The 16,704-nt window shown below is 34.8% G+C and overlaps 1 protein-coding gene across 1 annotated transcript in view; it reads right to left on the bottom strand.

Annotated features, from left to right (window-relative positions):
* LOC148952406 (uncharacterized) overlaps nt 1-16,704 on the bottom strand; it is a 109,537-nt gene that overhangs the window by 20,049 nt on the left and 72,784 nt on the right. Inside the window, exons 4-6 of the mRNA XM_089089863.1 lie at nt 14,818-14,929; nt 13,511-13,595; nt 4,073-4,861 (exon numbers count right to left, since the gene is read on the bottom strand). Coding sequence (XP_088945989.1) covers nt 4,073-4,861; nt 13,511-13,595; nt 14,818-14,929 — 986 coding nt within the window. The remainder of the gene's footprint in view (nt 1-4,072; nt 4,862-13,510; nt 13,596-14,817; nt 14,930-16,704) is intronic.

Genomic DNA, 16,704 nt, shown 5'->3' with positions numbered 1-16,704 from the left:
TAAATTAACCTAAAAGGAACAATAGAAGAATGTCATTTGTCTACCCCGATATCGATTGCTATGTCGGTGCTTTGAGTCCACATCAAATAGGCAATGGATTGGACTACTACAAGAGTCGTACTACAATGTCTGGCTATGGTCTTGGTAGCTGGTTTGCTAGGCTATTTCTTTCTGCACTACCCCTTGCCAGAAAATATCTTGTGCCTGCTGTATCAAATTTTGCTGCCTCCACAATACAGGACTGGGGATCGGGCAGGAATTTCAAGGAGAGTGATAAGGAAAATATTACATCTTTAGCAAGAGCCGTTGGTAAGCAACTAAAATCTCTAAAAAATGGGGAACGATTGAAAAGGATGCGTGCATGTCATTCATTCATCTGTCTTAACCAAGGCAGGAGGCGAAGGACATCAACAAGGACTTTGAGAAAGAAAACAAGGAAGACCAATAAGCAGAAGAAGAAGAAGAAGAAGATTGTCAGATCAAAGAAGGATTTCTTCTCTTAATATGACTTATCTCCCCCACACGAAAGCATATCCGTCAATCATTTCGTCATTGAATCTATTCAATGCTGAAAATATTGATGTCAGTGTCAAGTATGGTTACTATGAACAATTTCATCCCCAACAACCCCTCTCGGAAAATATACACTTTAAAATATTTTCCAATGAAGACTATTTCATTGATTTGTCATCAACATTTATTGATTTAAATGTTGCGGTAAAGAGAAAGTCAGATTATAGAGCTCCAAATGCTGCCAATGGTTTCTCCTATGAAAAATGTATTCTACACTATCTGTTCAAACAAATTAATATATTTATTAATGGAACATTGGTGAGCATTAGCAATAATTTAGCAAACTCTGCAATCTACATACAATTTATGATGATGACACCAAAGGCGTACAAGGAGTTGAGAGGGCAATCATTGGGCTATGAATATCGATCAGGTATTGATACTGACGGTAAGTTGACTACTGTAGTGGCCCAGGAGTATCATCTAGTTGGAAAATTATATCTTAATATATTCAATATATCCAAATATCTACCTCCCAATTTCAAGACTGATATAAAGTTACCGCTGACCCCTTCAGATTATATTTTGAGGAACATACTTTCTACAGCAGCCGAAGCAAATGTCATAATCACATTTACAAGACTCCACGTCCAAAAACAACAAGTTATGAGCTCTGTTGCGTTGGCAGTGGAAAAGCTAAGAGCCAATGGCAACAACATTAAACTTCTTGTTCCTCATATGATCACCAATCAACGTCACATTGCCACTGGTTCTCGTAGCTATAGCGATTCATCATTTATCAATGGAGAAATCCCATCAAAATTGGCTTTGGCCTTTGTGAAGAGTGGCAGTGCCGTTGGATCCTGGACTGAATCCCCCCATGATTTTAATTTTTTCGGTCTATCCAGCCTAGTGTGCAAAGTGAATGGTATTCCACTGTACACTCTATCTTTTGATAAAAAATCCTATAGAACTTTGTACGAGCTGACCATGCAATCCCTAGATCATGACTCTCAACTATTTGAAAATGAAATAACTGACTCATTGTTTTCAAAAAATCGTGTAATAATTGTTATGGACTTGTCTATTACTCAGGATATGAGCATAGTACGAACAGGGACTGTACGTTTAGAGTGTACATTTGCCAAAGCTTTGACTGAGAGTATCACACTAATATCACTGAGTCAATTTGAAACCTATTGGGAAATCACACCCGACGGCAGTGTTCTACTAGACTTAGCACCATGAAAAAAAACCAAATAATCAACGTATTAAGAATGGATCCATACATGTCCCAGTTCAAGTCCTATTGCATACCTTCGGATTTCATTGAAAAAATGCCGAGTGTTAACAATACCCTAATCATTGTTAATAGCAGTCCATCGACTTTGAAGACCGGCTATTGGCTATGCATCTTTAAACAGCGAAGAATATTTAATTTTTTGATCCTCTTGGCCTATCATACAAATTTTACGCGCCATACATCAACAACTTTATTGAAAACAGGGGAAAAACCATTATTCAAAATCAACGAAGAGTACAGGATTTAACAATTAAGACACGCGGCTTTCATGTACTACTTTTTTTCATGTTCAGATGTCGTGGCTACACCTACAAGCAATTTCTTGACATCTACGTTGACTTACCTCGATTGAGCGAATATCTAGTGAAAAATATACTTACAAGTGTGTGTAATATTGATTTTAGTGCCCTACGAATAAAATGTTCTAAAAATGTATGTGAAATTGTTTATTAATAAATGATACAAATTTAAATACATGATAAAACGACTTTTCTACTCTTTAGATTTCATCTTTTACTAGGTATAGGTATTTGTCGACGACAACTAGTGTAGGTAGATTATCTTAATTCACAGTGTACTGATCCTGATGTATTGCAATGTCAGGGTCACATTTTCTACAATAGAGTGTAACTTCACTCTTGTCATATCTCTTTGTATAGTCAATGATACTATTCTCACTCTTTCTATGGAATTCACATGTTTCAATTTGTTTATTTGAAGTAATGTCACAAATAGTGTCTTCAAGCGGCAAATCACATTCCGTCACAGCCAAGTGAAAATCAGTGGGCTTATAATCATAGTAGTCATTGTCTTCACAATGATGACGTAGAAACCGAATTCTTTTGTTGTTCCAACAGTTGAATCGTTGACCCGGCTCCTCCTCCCAAAACAATCTAAAGCTACGACGATACCAATCTCTTAGTAATAAACTAAAATCACGCTTAGGATTCTTTCCAATCATACCGGGATATGTATTCTCCCACTGATTACATTTATCATAATGACCATTGGAGCATAGGTGGACTCTAGGATGAGGGTCACACACCTCTTCAAGACAGGAATTAAAACTTGTAATTTGTACAGCATGTCTTCTATGCAATTTACACTGGTTGCATAATCTACAATTTTCATCATACTCATCAATCATTGTACGATTCTCAAGTGATGACCAGCTGCCCAGTGTGTACATACACAGCGGACATGTATGAAAAATATTTTCATGCGTTGACACTCTCACTGCCACAATGAAACTGAGCTAGCAACAACAAAAATCATTGGAGATAGAGAGAGAGGAGTAAATATCTCGGTTGTCTCTGATTGGCTGCCTAAAAAACAGGTGTCAGGTTGAAAAAAAAACACTCTGGTTGAAAAACTTGGAGTTGAAACAAATTCGTGTGGGGAATTCCCCGTTCATACTGCTATCTTTTTTGCAATGTTTAGGAACAAGCGGGGAACCCCCACTCATTTGGAATGGTACCAACGGGGCATGAGCAAATAGAACGTAGTTTCATAACGTGTTTAATCACGTGTAGAGGTCCCATAGAATAACAATGGAAGGGACATAGCGCTTAAAATAGCATGGGAGGGAATATAAGCCCTTAGAACATGCTCTGGAAATGTTTTTCCTATTGGACCAAGCAAATAACATAGGAATTGCTATACAGGGTGCAGAATCCAGACGAAGCAATCTACTACCACTGTCATTTCCCTTCTAATAAGAGATCTGGGGGAAATTTCCTTATTTTGCGCCAAGACACATCATCAAATTGGGGTAATGGACCCCGTGTAATAAAATGTATGAAATTTTCGCGAGAACCAGGCATTCTATTTATCTTTTTCCACCGATATACTATCGATGGAAGCACGCAAATAAGACTTTAGTTGCCTATTTTGTCAGAATCGATGTCGACGAGGCATTATTAAATAAAAAAAAGCTAATGGCTGGTTGCAGCACATCAACATCTTCATATACTTTGGTATTTTTCAGGTGAAAGATAAATATTTTGGAAATTTTTTAGGTCAGGCACATTTGCAAGGGGGTATTTTTGGTCCCTAGCCCCCCCCCCCCCTTCCACGTCCAGATATTTCAAAAGTATTTAAATTTTTCTGTAATTTCTTATATATTTTATTTCTATAATTACCCTATTTCATGGTACTACTTTTAAAATTTGTGCCTTCCTACCCCCCCCCCGCCACACCAAAAAAAAAACCATCCATACCTGCCTGTTTTAGGTGTAACTGAAAAAAAATACTTACGCTCTACACTTTTAACAGAACTGCTCTCTCCAGTAGGTAACTGGTAGTCAAAACTTATTTCATCAGCCTCACCTGGGTTACCAAGTAACTGACCCAATACATCCATTTGATTTTTTAACTGTCTTTTAATGCTGTGACCTATTGTATCGTTTTTATACAACTGACTTAATAGGTCTAGCTCAAGTTTTCCTTTATCTACAGCATATGTGTGCAAATCTATCTTAGTTTTGTTTGCAACGTTTGGTAATCTTGCTGTATCATTGGCTGAAATAATCTCATCCAGAGCAGCAACAAAAAGTGGTCCTAATCTTACTAACTCTGATTCAAATTGTTCAGGGTCATGTTTAAAAATTTCCTGAATTACGGCCTGTGTATAATATTTCACATTATTTTCAGGGGACGAATCCAACTCTTCGTTCATTTCAAATATTGATTCTTTTATTTTTGTATTTTCTTGCTCGTTATTTCGCAAAAATTCTTCAACTAAATCAGCGACTTTTCTTAGAATTTCTGGTTTCGAGTGTTCAGTTTTTGGTGTGTAATTGGCCACTTGATACTTCTCAATGTTGGATTTGATCTGTCCCAGAATTTTCTTATTAGATACAAATTTTTGACTTGATTTAACATCTTCGTTGACATTTCTCGCAGACAATGCTGCTTTTATTTCTTCCATAACTTTCAAAAAACGCTGATCGCTGGTAAGTTCGTCCAACGATTCTTCTTTTTCTTTTATCAATGTTAATGCTGCTAGAAGAAGTTCGTGGATCCTTGTCCCCCTCAAGTCAGTATCTAAAGCATAAAATAAATTAGTATAAAATATCACTGGAAAAATTGTCTCTCTCTCTCTCTCTCTCTCTCTCTCTCTCTCTCTCTCTCTCTCTCTCTCTCTCTCTCTCTCTCTCTCTCTCTCTCTCTCTATATATATATATATATATATATATATATATATATATATATATATATATATATATATATATATATATATATATATATATATATATATATATATATATATATATACATTATATGCATTGAATAATATCTTATATAATAACATGTTGTATGTATGAATGTATGTATTTTTATGTGTCCTGTATGCATTACTACACTGTGTATCGGATTGCCAAAACACTTTAAGAAGCTATTGAGTGCACTCTTGCTAAGGTATATATATATATATATATATATATATATATATATATATATATATATATATATATATATATATATATATATATATATATATATATATATATATATATATATATATATATATATATATATATATATATATATATATATATATATATATATATATATATATATATCTATAGTACCTGAACCCCGGGCAAACCCCCTGATATACGTAATCATTTTTGTTCTTTTTAAATTTTAATGTTGCTCCTTACTTTCAGTGGAATTTCTTTTTTTAAAATTAATTTCGGATCATTTTTTAAATAATGTTGGGAAATCCGGTGCCCCTTCATAGAAATTTCCCTTCCCCCGTGAAAAATTCCTCCGTGGAAAGATACTCCCACGTAACCCCCTCCACCCAACCCCTTCCCACCATCAGAACCCTCTCCCCCCCTTCCCTGAATACGTCTGTATACTTCCGAATAACCAATAGGGGAGAGGGGGGCCATATCGAACGATTTTTGCTTTTCCTGCTGCTCTAAGCTTATTTTTCAACCGAAAGACTCGGTCTTCACGGAGAATGGAAAGCAGATACTAAGGGTTCTCTAGTGATTTTATGAAAATCTTAAGAATCAAGGTAAAGCTTTCACCACCCTAAAACCAGTAGCATCTCACTCGTTCTGAATAGCCTCCACCACAGGATAAAAGCAGATAGCGTATGGGCTAGTCTGGAAGTGATGAATATTTCAGCTATTTATTTGAAAAACAAAGTGATAAACAAAAAATGACCAGAATTAAAACTATATAAGAATAAATGGACAAATTCATCACTTAACATTGTAGGCAGAGAGGTCGTATCCAAATACTAGGCCTCTCACTGACCTTCCAGTTCCTCCTGTGAATTGAAGGACTGGGAGTCTAAGCTCAATATCAGTTTGGTCTAACTCTGCTCTATCAATTCGCTTAGTGAATATAAATTTCTCGCCACTTCGTGCAGAAAATTCACAGTAGCGCATTCTTTCCTAATTTCTGCGATCTCTCCTGCATAGAAAATTGCAGAACTTCCTTTTTTTCTACAGAGAACCTTACTAAAACAAAATCTCTGAGACTGTATTCCATTGCTTCGTTTTCCTGCTCACTCCTGATGTGAAGTGACTCATCTGAGCCTTCATTCGTACGTGAAAACTCCTCTTTGTCCTCGCTACTAACTGCCTCTGTTTGCTTCCGAGGCTTCTTTACTGTCTTCACTTGTGCTGGGACCTTTGCCTTTTTCGAAGCTTTTGCCTGAGCTTCAAGCTGTTTAGTCTCTTATGTGACTGTCCGCATCCTGGTTCGTCCGTGCCTTCTAGCACCGCAAACCTGCCGCACCCTGCTAGGGATGGGAGACAGCCTCACTACTTCTGGGGTCATTGAACTTGAGCTTGACTCATTGGCAGTGCTCGCGTCCTTCGCTGAGTCAGCTGTGTCCTCTTGTGCTGCTAGCCTTTCAGCTTACCGCAAACTTTCCTCCCTCCTGTGGTTCAGCTCTGTCTGTTACACTTGCCGGGAGAAAATCAGACTCTCTAAACACGTCCAGGTTTAGTGGTCATATGCCAGTCTTGACAAAACCAGCAGTTATGTTCTGAGGATTAAGCTTTTGAGTAAATGACACTTTAAAAAGTTGTGCGGCTTCATGCACCGATATCCTTTGGCCTGGGTTTTACTAAAGCCATAAATCATAGGATTCTTTGACAACGTGTTTCAAAGGACAATAAATCGACACGTCTAGTGGTTGAAGGTGATATGAACATTGAGGCGTGGATGTGAAAAGATGGATCCCGGTGTTCTTGCAAAAATTAACGATGTGCATTGATATGGGGCTGTCATGATTGCAGAGATCCAAAAGAGAAGGATTTTTCAGGAGTTGGGCTGACTTGATTTTGAAAATGCGGAAAAGACAAGTAAAAATTTTCCACAGTCATCCAACCACTTTGATGACCAAGGCCGACACAACCAGGGGGACCGTCTCGGAACATCTTGTCCAGGATTTTAACTCGGTGAAAAAAATACACCGGAGGTATCATCTGTCTACTTGCACTCACAAAACAGAACATAGTGACGTTCTCGCCTCTTTCGGCTGATACGGTTTGTTGGATCTGTTTTGTTCCTTTCTTCGCAACGATGCATGATGCTTGCAAAACGGTAGGTAGACTTGTCTCATCGTAGTTCCAAACCCTGGTTGGTCCAAACTGGTAACGTATATAAAGCGACTTCAAGTTCTCAAAAACTGCTTCACAACTGGAGCATTGAATCCAGCCGCTCTTGCTTGGCTGGTATTTTCTGGACTTCGTGTTGAAGGTTCCGAGTTCCACCGCATTAAGCTTTTGAACCAAACTAAGCCAGCCATCTCCTCTTTAGTCCAAGTTTCGGAGACTTTCAGAGAAAGCATCTGTGCCCAGTCATATGTCAACATTCGGACTGATTTTGGTATCAGCTTTTGATTCATTAGACTGCATTTCTGAAGGTATTTGCTGAACTCTCTCTCTTGTTCTTGAGTAAATACTGTCCGCAGTGGGACCCCAATCACCTCGAAAAGTGCTTCCTCCGTTGCGCGGACTGTCTTAACGCCGTCTTTTTCCATTTCGGAAATGCGATTCTTCACACGTTATACGGCATCAAATATTGTCGATTTTTTTAGTGAGAACTCTTCCACAGCTTTCTCAAAAGTCAGTCTTCCCGCCAATACAGACTGCACGGCCTTTTTAAGTTCCTCCTGGTCGGGACGACCGCGACCAGTTCCCGTGTAAGTTCGAACCATCTAGAAAAAAGAGGGGGTTAGTGGCTCGAAAGGGATAGATTAGTATCCCTTATAGTTATGAATGTTAGATTATCTTCGTCAAAAGACTGTTACAAAGGAGGTTCAGAATACAATTACAACGAAGGATTAACAAATACAAACGATCTTGTTGGTTGGCTAGGAAGCAATATATTGTAGGTTGTTAAGTGGAAATACAGGGTCAAATATCTTTCGGTTCTAGGGTGGCTGATTTATCTAAATCCATCGATTATCTTAGCCAAATCTTTTTAAAATATAACGGTAAAACAAAAGGACACAGAAAAGATGAAAATTCTGCTTTTTTTAGTGCCACAACTCTCATGAACAGAATGGAAAGCATACCTTTATGCAACTTTTCAATATCGAGGACTACCGATTATGTTGTTTTATAATGCATTAGTAGAAGAGAAAGCAACAAAAAGAGAGTAGAAACTGCTTTTTAACACTAAATAACTTATATATATATATATATATATATATATATATATATATATATATATATATATATATATATATATATATATATATATATATATATATATATATATATATATATATATATATATATATATATATATATATATATATATATATATATATATATATATATATATATATACATATATATATATATATATATATATATATATATATATATATATATATATATATATATATATATATATATATATATATATATATATATATATATATATATATATATATATATATATATATATATATATATATATATATATATATATATAAATATATATATATATATATATATATATATATATATACATATACATATATATATATATATATATATATATATATATATATATATATATATATATATATATATATATATATATATATATATATATATATATATATATATATATATATATATATATATATATATATATATATATATATATATATATATATATATATATATATATATATATATATATATATATATATATATATATAAATTCTGCTTTTTTTAGTGCCACAACTCTCATGAACAGAATTGAAAGCATACCTTTATGCAACTTTTCAATATCGAGGACTACCGATTATGTTGTTTTATAATGCATTAGTAGAAGAGAAAGCAACAAAAAGAGAGTTGAAACTGCTTTTTAACACTAAATAATTTATATATATATATATATATATATATATATATATATATATATATATATATATATATATATATATATATATATATATATATATATATATATATATATATATATATATATATATATATATATATATATATATATATATATATATATATATATATATATATATATATATATATATATATATATATATATATATATATATATATATATATATATATATATATAGATAAACTTCAGAATCTACAAAGTTGCAGGTTTTAGTTATCTTTATTCAGTAAGGGGCGAAACCGAACGCTTAAAAATTCGTTCGGAATAGCCCCTAAATTTTTGTTCGGAATCGCCCCAGACAGACAAAAAAAAATTAAATGGCGGCCGTAGTCAAACCCGTCGGCCGATCAAAATTAGAATCACACAGCATACAGACCGATTATTAGCCTAAACGCCTGCAAAAACACGGAGCTCTAGCTATCACAAGTATTGAAACATCTTTTACCGACCTGCTGTCTCCTGATTTCCTGCGAGAGCAAAAAAACTTCAAGGACTGCCAAAACTTGAAGCGGTGGTCCAACTAATGTGAAACTTCCGCCGAATGGGCACTAGGTAGATGTCATCTAGCGTGAATTTTTAGAGCATAAAAGTTGCAGGCTAGGTGGTGAAAAATTTGGAGGTACGGTTTTGCCGCCGTGCGGTAGCGCCCCCCTCTCCCTTACTATATGTAAATAATGGGCAAAGTTAATAACTTGTAGCCCTTTCCCCAGGGGACTGTGGGCGATGAAGTCATCCCCAAAGACATAGATTTATCGACTATGCTGAACAAAATGACTATCTCAAAATTTAGATCGGGTGACTTTGGGAAAAAATGAGCGTAGGAGGGGGATTAGTTGCCCTCCAATTTTTTGGTCACTTAAACGTCACTAGAACTTTTAATTTCCGTTCGAATCAGCCCTCTCGCGATATTCTAGAACCACTGGGTCGATACAATCCCCCCTGGAAAATAAAATAAACAAAAAACACACATCCGTGATCTTTCTTCTGGCCAAAAATATAAAATTCCACAATTTTGCAGATAAGAGCTTGAAACCTCTGCACTAGGGTTTTCTAATGCGTTGAATCTGATTGTGTAATTTTTATTAAGATTCTATTACTTTTAGGGGATGTTTCCCCCTTTTTTCGAAAATAAGGCAAATTTTCTCAGGCTCGTAACTTTTGATGGGTAAAAAACTTGATGAAACTTATATATTTGAAATCCGCATAAAAATATGATTCCTTTGATGTATCTATTGTTATAAAATTCCGGTTTTTAGAGTTTCGGTTACTATTGAACCGGGTCACTCCTTGCTTACAGTTCGTTACCACGAACTGTTTGAAAATGAAACCAATGTTTAAGAAAGGTAACTGAAATTTCAATTAATGCGCTACTGGGATTGACAAATCGTAACAGGAGAGTAAAAGAAATAAATCTTCAAAAAATTTATGAAAGTTGATACTTGGAAATTGCAATTTTGCTCGTTTAAGAGTTTTTTTTGAATGCCCCATGAGTGATGAAGGATAGTTTCTATGACGTAATTTAGAACAGTCTAGAGAATTAAATTATTTAAATAGCCTACATTCTCAGAGACAGAGAAGAGAACTGCAGAAAAATTCTAGATTCGCATTTAAGAAACCGAAAGCAGGATTGCAAATTAGAGGGACAAGGAGGAGGGTAGAATTCACCCTCTAGATTTTGATCCCTGCCTCTTTTTATTTAAAAAAAACATAAAAAGGGTTCTTCACCCCTAGATCTTATAAAAATAACTTTATTTTTTACACTGATAAGGTTGAATAAATCTGTACCTACCCCTTACGTTTTTGTGAATTGACACTCCTAGCTTTAGAGTGGACAGGGTATAGGCTAATTGATATGCTTTTATTATTGATCAAAATATCATAATAAATTTATGCAGTCCATTTTGTTCTTAGACCTACGACCAGTGGTGTATTTAGAATTTTTGTTTGGGGGGGGGGGGGCACCAGCGAAAAGCCACCTACAGTCCAAAAACTTACCAGCAACTAAGTATATTACTGTCATAGTCCCCTTTTTTGGCTTATTTATTACTATTCTACTAAAATAAGATCAAATAATCAGTTCAATTAACCAAATTGAAGAATTATAAGGGTTACCAAGATCCTTGAATCAGATACAAAACCACATAAACACAGTAAATACTTTTTACATTTTAATCCGTCTTGATTTCCTCCCGAAGTCGCTTAAAATATCACCAATATCCACCTTGACATTGAAATTGATAGTCATGTGTGCAAGACCATTCAACCTGCCCCCTCCTGTCTGATTTTGGAAGCATGTTTTAAGATGCTTTATCATGCTAAATGAACGATATACAGATGTTGTGGTAACAGGGAGAATAGAGCCAAGAGTGAATGCACAGTTTGAAAAAAAAAACAGCTGAACACGCACCAAGAGTCTCAGAAACTTTATCGGGATGATGAAACTCGCCTGTAGACCTCTATTTGGCTTACCAGACAGTTAGCTCAACAAGGTGGCTAGTCTAAATGAAACAGAACTGCTCATATTTTTGCAATTTAGTCGCAACCTCAGCTAATAAAGGATCAACAATACAACGATGGAACACAAGTTGGATTTAAAATGCTGCAGCTTGGTGGTTAGTAAATCTCGAGTCGAGTTCTTCATATAGCTGCTCGCGGTATCGGGGAAAGGCAACATCTTTCGAAAAAAAAGAAATACATGAAGCGAAGAATCATTGACGTTGGCGTCTTGGTATTGAGGCAGGTTTCCCAACACTTTCAGCTTTCTGGACTGTTTTTCCATAAACAGAAGGAAAATCTGCTTCCGCTAGCTCTCTTAATACAGACTTGCTTAGATTGACATGTTATCAAAAGGTATGTAGACCTAATTTCCCTTTCCTTCTGCAGGGACAGGGAAGCTGAAAGCAGAATGGAACTTACTTTTTCACCAGGAATCGGAGCGAGAATGGAGCTTAACTCGTTAATGGCCGCTACTAAGGAGTGGGCTTTCGCAACTAGACCTGGATCAGACTGGTTCTCAACAAAGCTCTCCAGTACTCCAACAACAGCAGGGAAAATCTCCAGAAAAGAACAATACTATCATGCCTTTCAGCCCACCATGTGTCAGAAAAATGAAGGAGCTTTTGCTTATGTGTATGTGGCAGAGCAGAAGCTAATGACTCAGTTCGCCTGGGGGAATAGGAAAAAAAACTTCTTGCAAGTATCCGTATACCATTTGAATTAAGTTCAGTCTGGAGGCCTTCACCAGGGAAAGGTTTAAACAATGCGTGTAAATGGCAAATGGATACTGCTTTCGTATCTCTACTTGTGCACACCTGCACAAACCGAACATTCTACTACCTCCGTCAAACCCAATTCCAACTAACATCTTCATGTCCAATCCAATCAACAAACAGCAGTGTCGAAACAATAAAAGACTTTCTTTTAGTTGATGATCGTCATAGAAACAGACGACAAGAACAAGTTGCTCTTTCGCAGTTAAAGCACTCGTCTCACCAGCCAATCTCGAAAAAAAAACTTTGCGATTTTCGTTCAATTCAAAATTGAGTCCCGAATGACATTGCCTACACTATCAACAATATCATTCTGCACTAGAGGAGATGCATATTTCTTGCTTTTACTGGATGATTCAGAATTTTCTCCCACAATTTTGTGTTTGCGCAATCCATCATCAATTGCAACAACCCTCTAAATACTCCTCATCTTCAACACTTTTTCCAAGAAAATCACAGTTTTCACGAAGACCTCGGAAGGCTGGTTCATAAAAATTGGACAATTGGCCCTAGAATTTCTTGGTTTTTAATCCTTTCCTCTTGATCTTGCAATTGAACTGCTGATCAATTAGAATGCTTTTTCTTCTTGTATTTTGATAAAAATAGTAGATTTATGTACTACAATAACATGACACTGTCTTTCAACACGATACTTGAAGTCAGCAAGAACATCTTTAAGGTCATCAGTATATGGCCTTGAAACCAAGGATCCTAGCGTCTGATGTGAGCCTTTACTTGTCTCAGATTTGGCAGATAGGAAGTAGTCTTAATGGAATGCACCTTTATTTTGAAGGGCTGAACACCAATCGTTAATACTTTTGGAGCCATGTATTTTGAAAACGAAGACATCTTGTCACTTTCGAGCATCAGAAATCTGATCTGATCAGAAATCTGATCTGATCAGAAATCTTTCTTTGGAATTTTCCAAAGAAAATTCTTTGGAATTTTTGGGGCCCTAGATACTGTAAATATTAACCTGTCTAAATACTGTAAATATTAACCAAAGAAACAATACCTGTAGTTTCATTCAATGCCAAGTCGATATCCAGATCTAGTTCAGCTTTATTTGCGCCATATTGTGACATTTCTTCTGCATATATCTTCAAACAAAAAAGACATATATATATTGCATCAATTTTAGATATAGATAATATTTAAAGTTACTTTTTTCCACCTGAGCTAAAAATATGAGTTTTCCCTAAATGAACAATATTCCAGAATTGTACTTCAGGTACACAGCTTTTGAAAGGCCTTAAAACATCAAAATTTTGAAGATTTTTAGATTCAGGTACCAAAGATTATTCTTAAATATTATTTAATAAATGATTATCTTCAATCAAAAATCTGATCGTAACTGTATATGGCCGACTATGTTTTCCTTAACTGGTTTTCTCACTAAAGTTTTTACGTGAATTGGCTGTGTTTTACTTTACTATATTCAGATATATTGTACTAAGGCGGTTTTACACCCCCCCCCTCCATTCTACAGATGGGACCACATCTACAGATGCGACTTTGTGCATTTTAGCTTTGATCTGGTGGGGAATTTGAAATATTCAGTTGGGTTATTATCAAAAAGGCGTTTTATTATCCTTCTATAATTATCTATAATATATATATATATATATATATATATATATATATATATATATATATATATATATATATATATATATATATATATATATGTGAACACGGCAATGGAGTCTAGCGAAATTCAAAGAATGAAAGTTTATCGAAACTTTCTCCCTGTATAATCACTAGAGTGTACTTATCGCAAACGAAAAAAAAAAAATATATATAGAATGAATGAAAACTAAAACCATGCTGGCTTATGGCTTTCTTTTTGGGTCGGATTTGGAAAAGAAGGAGCTGGGCTGGGAATCCACAAATTTTCACTGAAATTATACAAATTGTAATACAAATTGCTTCTTATATCAGACAGACTCTGTTTTCTGTGGGTTAAAGATTAAAATATTCGGAGCTGAGGATGATTTTAAAAAAAGCACAAATATATATATATATATATATATATATATATATATATATATATATATATATATATATATATATATATATAAATATAAATATATATATATATATATATATATATATATATATATATATATATATATATATATATATATATATATATATATATATATATATATATATATATATATATATATATATATATATATATATATATATATATATATATATATATATATATATATATATATATATATAGTTGCTAAAGAAAACCAGTCAAACGGGTATATAGGCCTGTATATGTTTTTTTTTAATATTTAGTAAGCTTACCTCACATAAGATGTTGACACGAGCATAAGAATATATTTCGCTCAAATCAATTTGGGTTGCAATCAATGGGCTGCACACCTCCTCTGTCTCCTGGGGTATTGGATAGACTTTTCTAGAAAAAATATATTCTCTTTATCTGCACGGTTGTTCAATTTGTGTGAAGAATGATAAATGTCAATATTCTCTTACAAAATAATCTTTAAAGCCTTCCAGCCATCATTGGTCCTTAAAAAACACACTAGAACCTTTAACCCCGATCGAATGAGCCCCCATTCAAGTTTGTATAACTTTCCGTGCTGTAAGAGGTAGTTGGGAAAATAATAGTTCGTAAGAGATTTCATTCTTTAGTTAATCAACTATAATGTGTTAACTCTTGTCAGGATTAAATAAAAAAAAAAAACAAGTTTTTTAAACTGAAAGTAAGGAACGACGTTAAAAGTTAAAACGAACAGAAATTATTCCGTATATGAAAGGGGCTGTCCCCTCCTCAGCTATTCGCTCTTTACGCTAAAGTTTGACTTTCTCACAACTCTATTTTTAAACAATAAAAAACTTTAGCGTAAAGAGCGAGGCGCTGAGGAGGGGACAGCTCCTTTCATATACGGAATAATTTCTGTTAGTTTTAAGTTTTAACGTCGTTCCTTACTTTCAGTTTAAAAAACTTGTTTTTTTTATATTTAATTTCTGATCGTTTCTTATATATTTTTCATATATTTTTAATACGTATATTAGGGGGTTTGCCCCCTAGTTAATACCTCGCTCTTTATGCTAAAGTTCGAATTTTGTTCCAATTGTTTAAAGATGATACCTTAATCACACAGGCTGTTAATTAGATTCAATAGCTCTTATGAAAGTACTAAAAAATGTTTGGCTTAAAGAGCGAGGTATTGACTAGGGGGTGAACCCAATCATATGGCTAATATTTTCTGTTCGTTTTAAGTTTTGATGTTGCTCCTTACTTTCTGTTGAAAAACTTGTTATTTTATGTTTAATTTCTGATTTTTTTTAAATAATGCTGGGGAATCCGGCGCCCCCTTCATAGCAATGTCCCTTCCTCCATGAAAACTTCCTTCATGGAAAGATCCTACCACATAAACCCCGACCCACCCCCACCCCCCACTACCAGAAAAAATTCCCCCTGAAAACATCTGTATACTTCCCAATAACCAGTGCTATATGTTAACATTGGGTAAAGCTCATAAATTTCAGCCCTCCCCCCGGGGGCTTCGGGGGATTAAGTCATCCTAAAAGATATAGTTATCGCGTTTTCGACCATACTAAACAAAATAGCTATCTCAAAATTTTGATCGGGTGACTGGGGAAAAAAAGAGCGTTGGAGGAGGCCTAGTTGCCCTCCATTTTTTTGGTCACTTAAAAAGGGCACTAGAACTTTTAATTTCCGTTCCAATGAGCCCTCCTACGATGTTCTAGGACTACTGGGAAAATACGATTACCCCTGGGAAAAAAAAAAAAATGAATAAACACGCATCCGTGATCGTTCTTCTGGCAAAAAATGGAAAATTCCACATTTTTGTAGATAGGAGCTTGAAACCTCTACAGTAGGGTTCTTTGATACGATGAATATGATGGTGTGATTTTCATTAAGGTTCTATAACTTTTAGGGGGTCTTTTCCCCTTTTTTCGAAAATAAGCCAAATTTTCTCAGGCACGTAACTTTTGATGGGTAAGATTAAACTTGATGAAACTTATATATTTGAAATTACAATTAAAACCTGATTCTTTTGACGTATCTATTTGTATCAAAATTCCGTTTTTTAGACTTCCGGTAACCATTGAGCCGGGTCGCTCCTTACTTACAGTTCGTTACCACGAACTGTTTGAAACGTCACACCTTGACCTTTAGATTAAGAACATTCAGCCTTTACA

The sequence above is a fragment of the Artemia sp. Qi Xiang Cuo genome, chromosome 5, assembly GCF_049724085.1.
Source record: "Artemia sp. Qi Xiang Cuo chromosome 5, ASM4972408v1, whole genome shotgun sequence".
Lineage (NCBI taxonomy): Eukaryota > Metazoa > Arthropoda > Branchiopoda > Anostraca > Artemiidae > Artemia > Artemia sp. Qi Xiang Cuo.
Note: the sequence above shows the minus strand (reverse complement) of the source record. Positions and strands in the feature narration are given on the sequence as shown.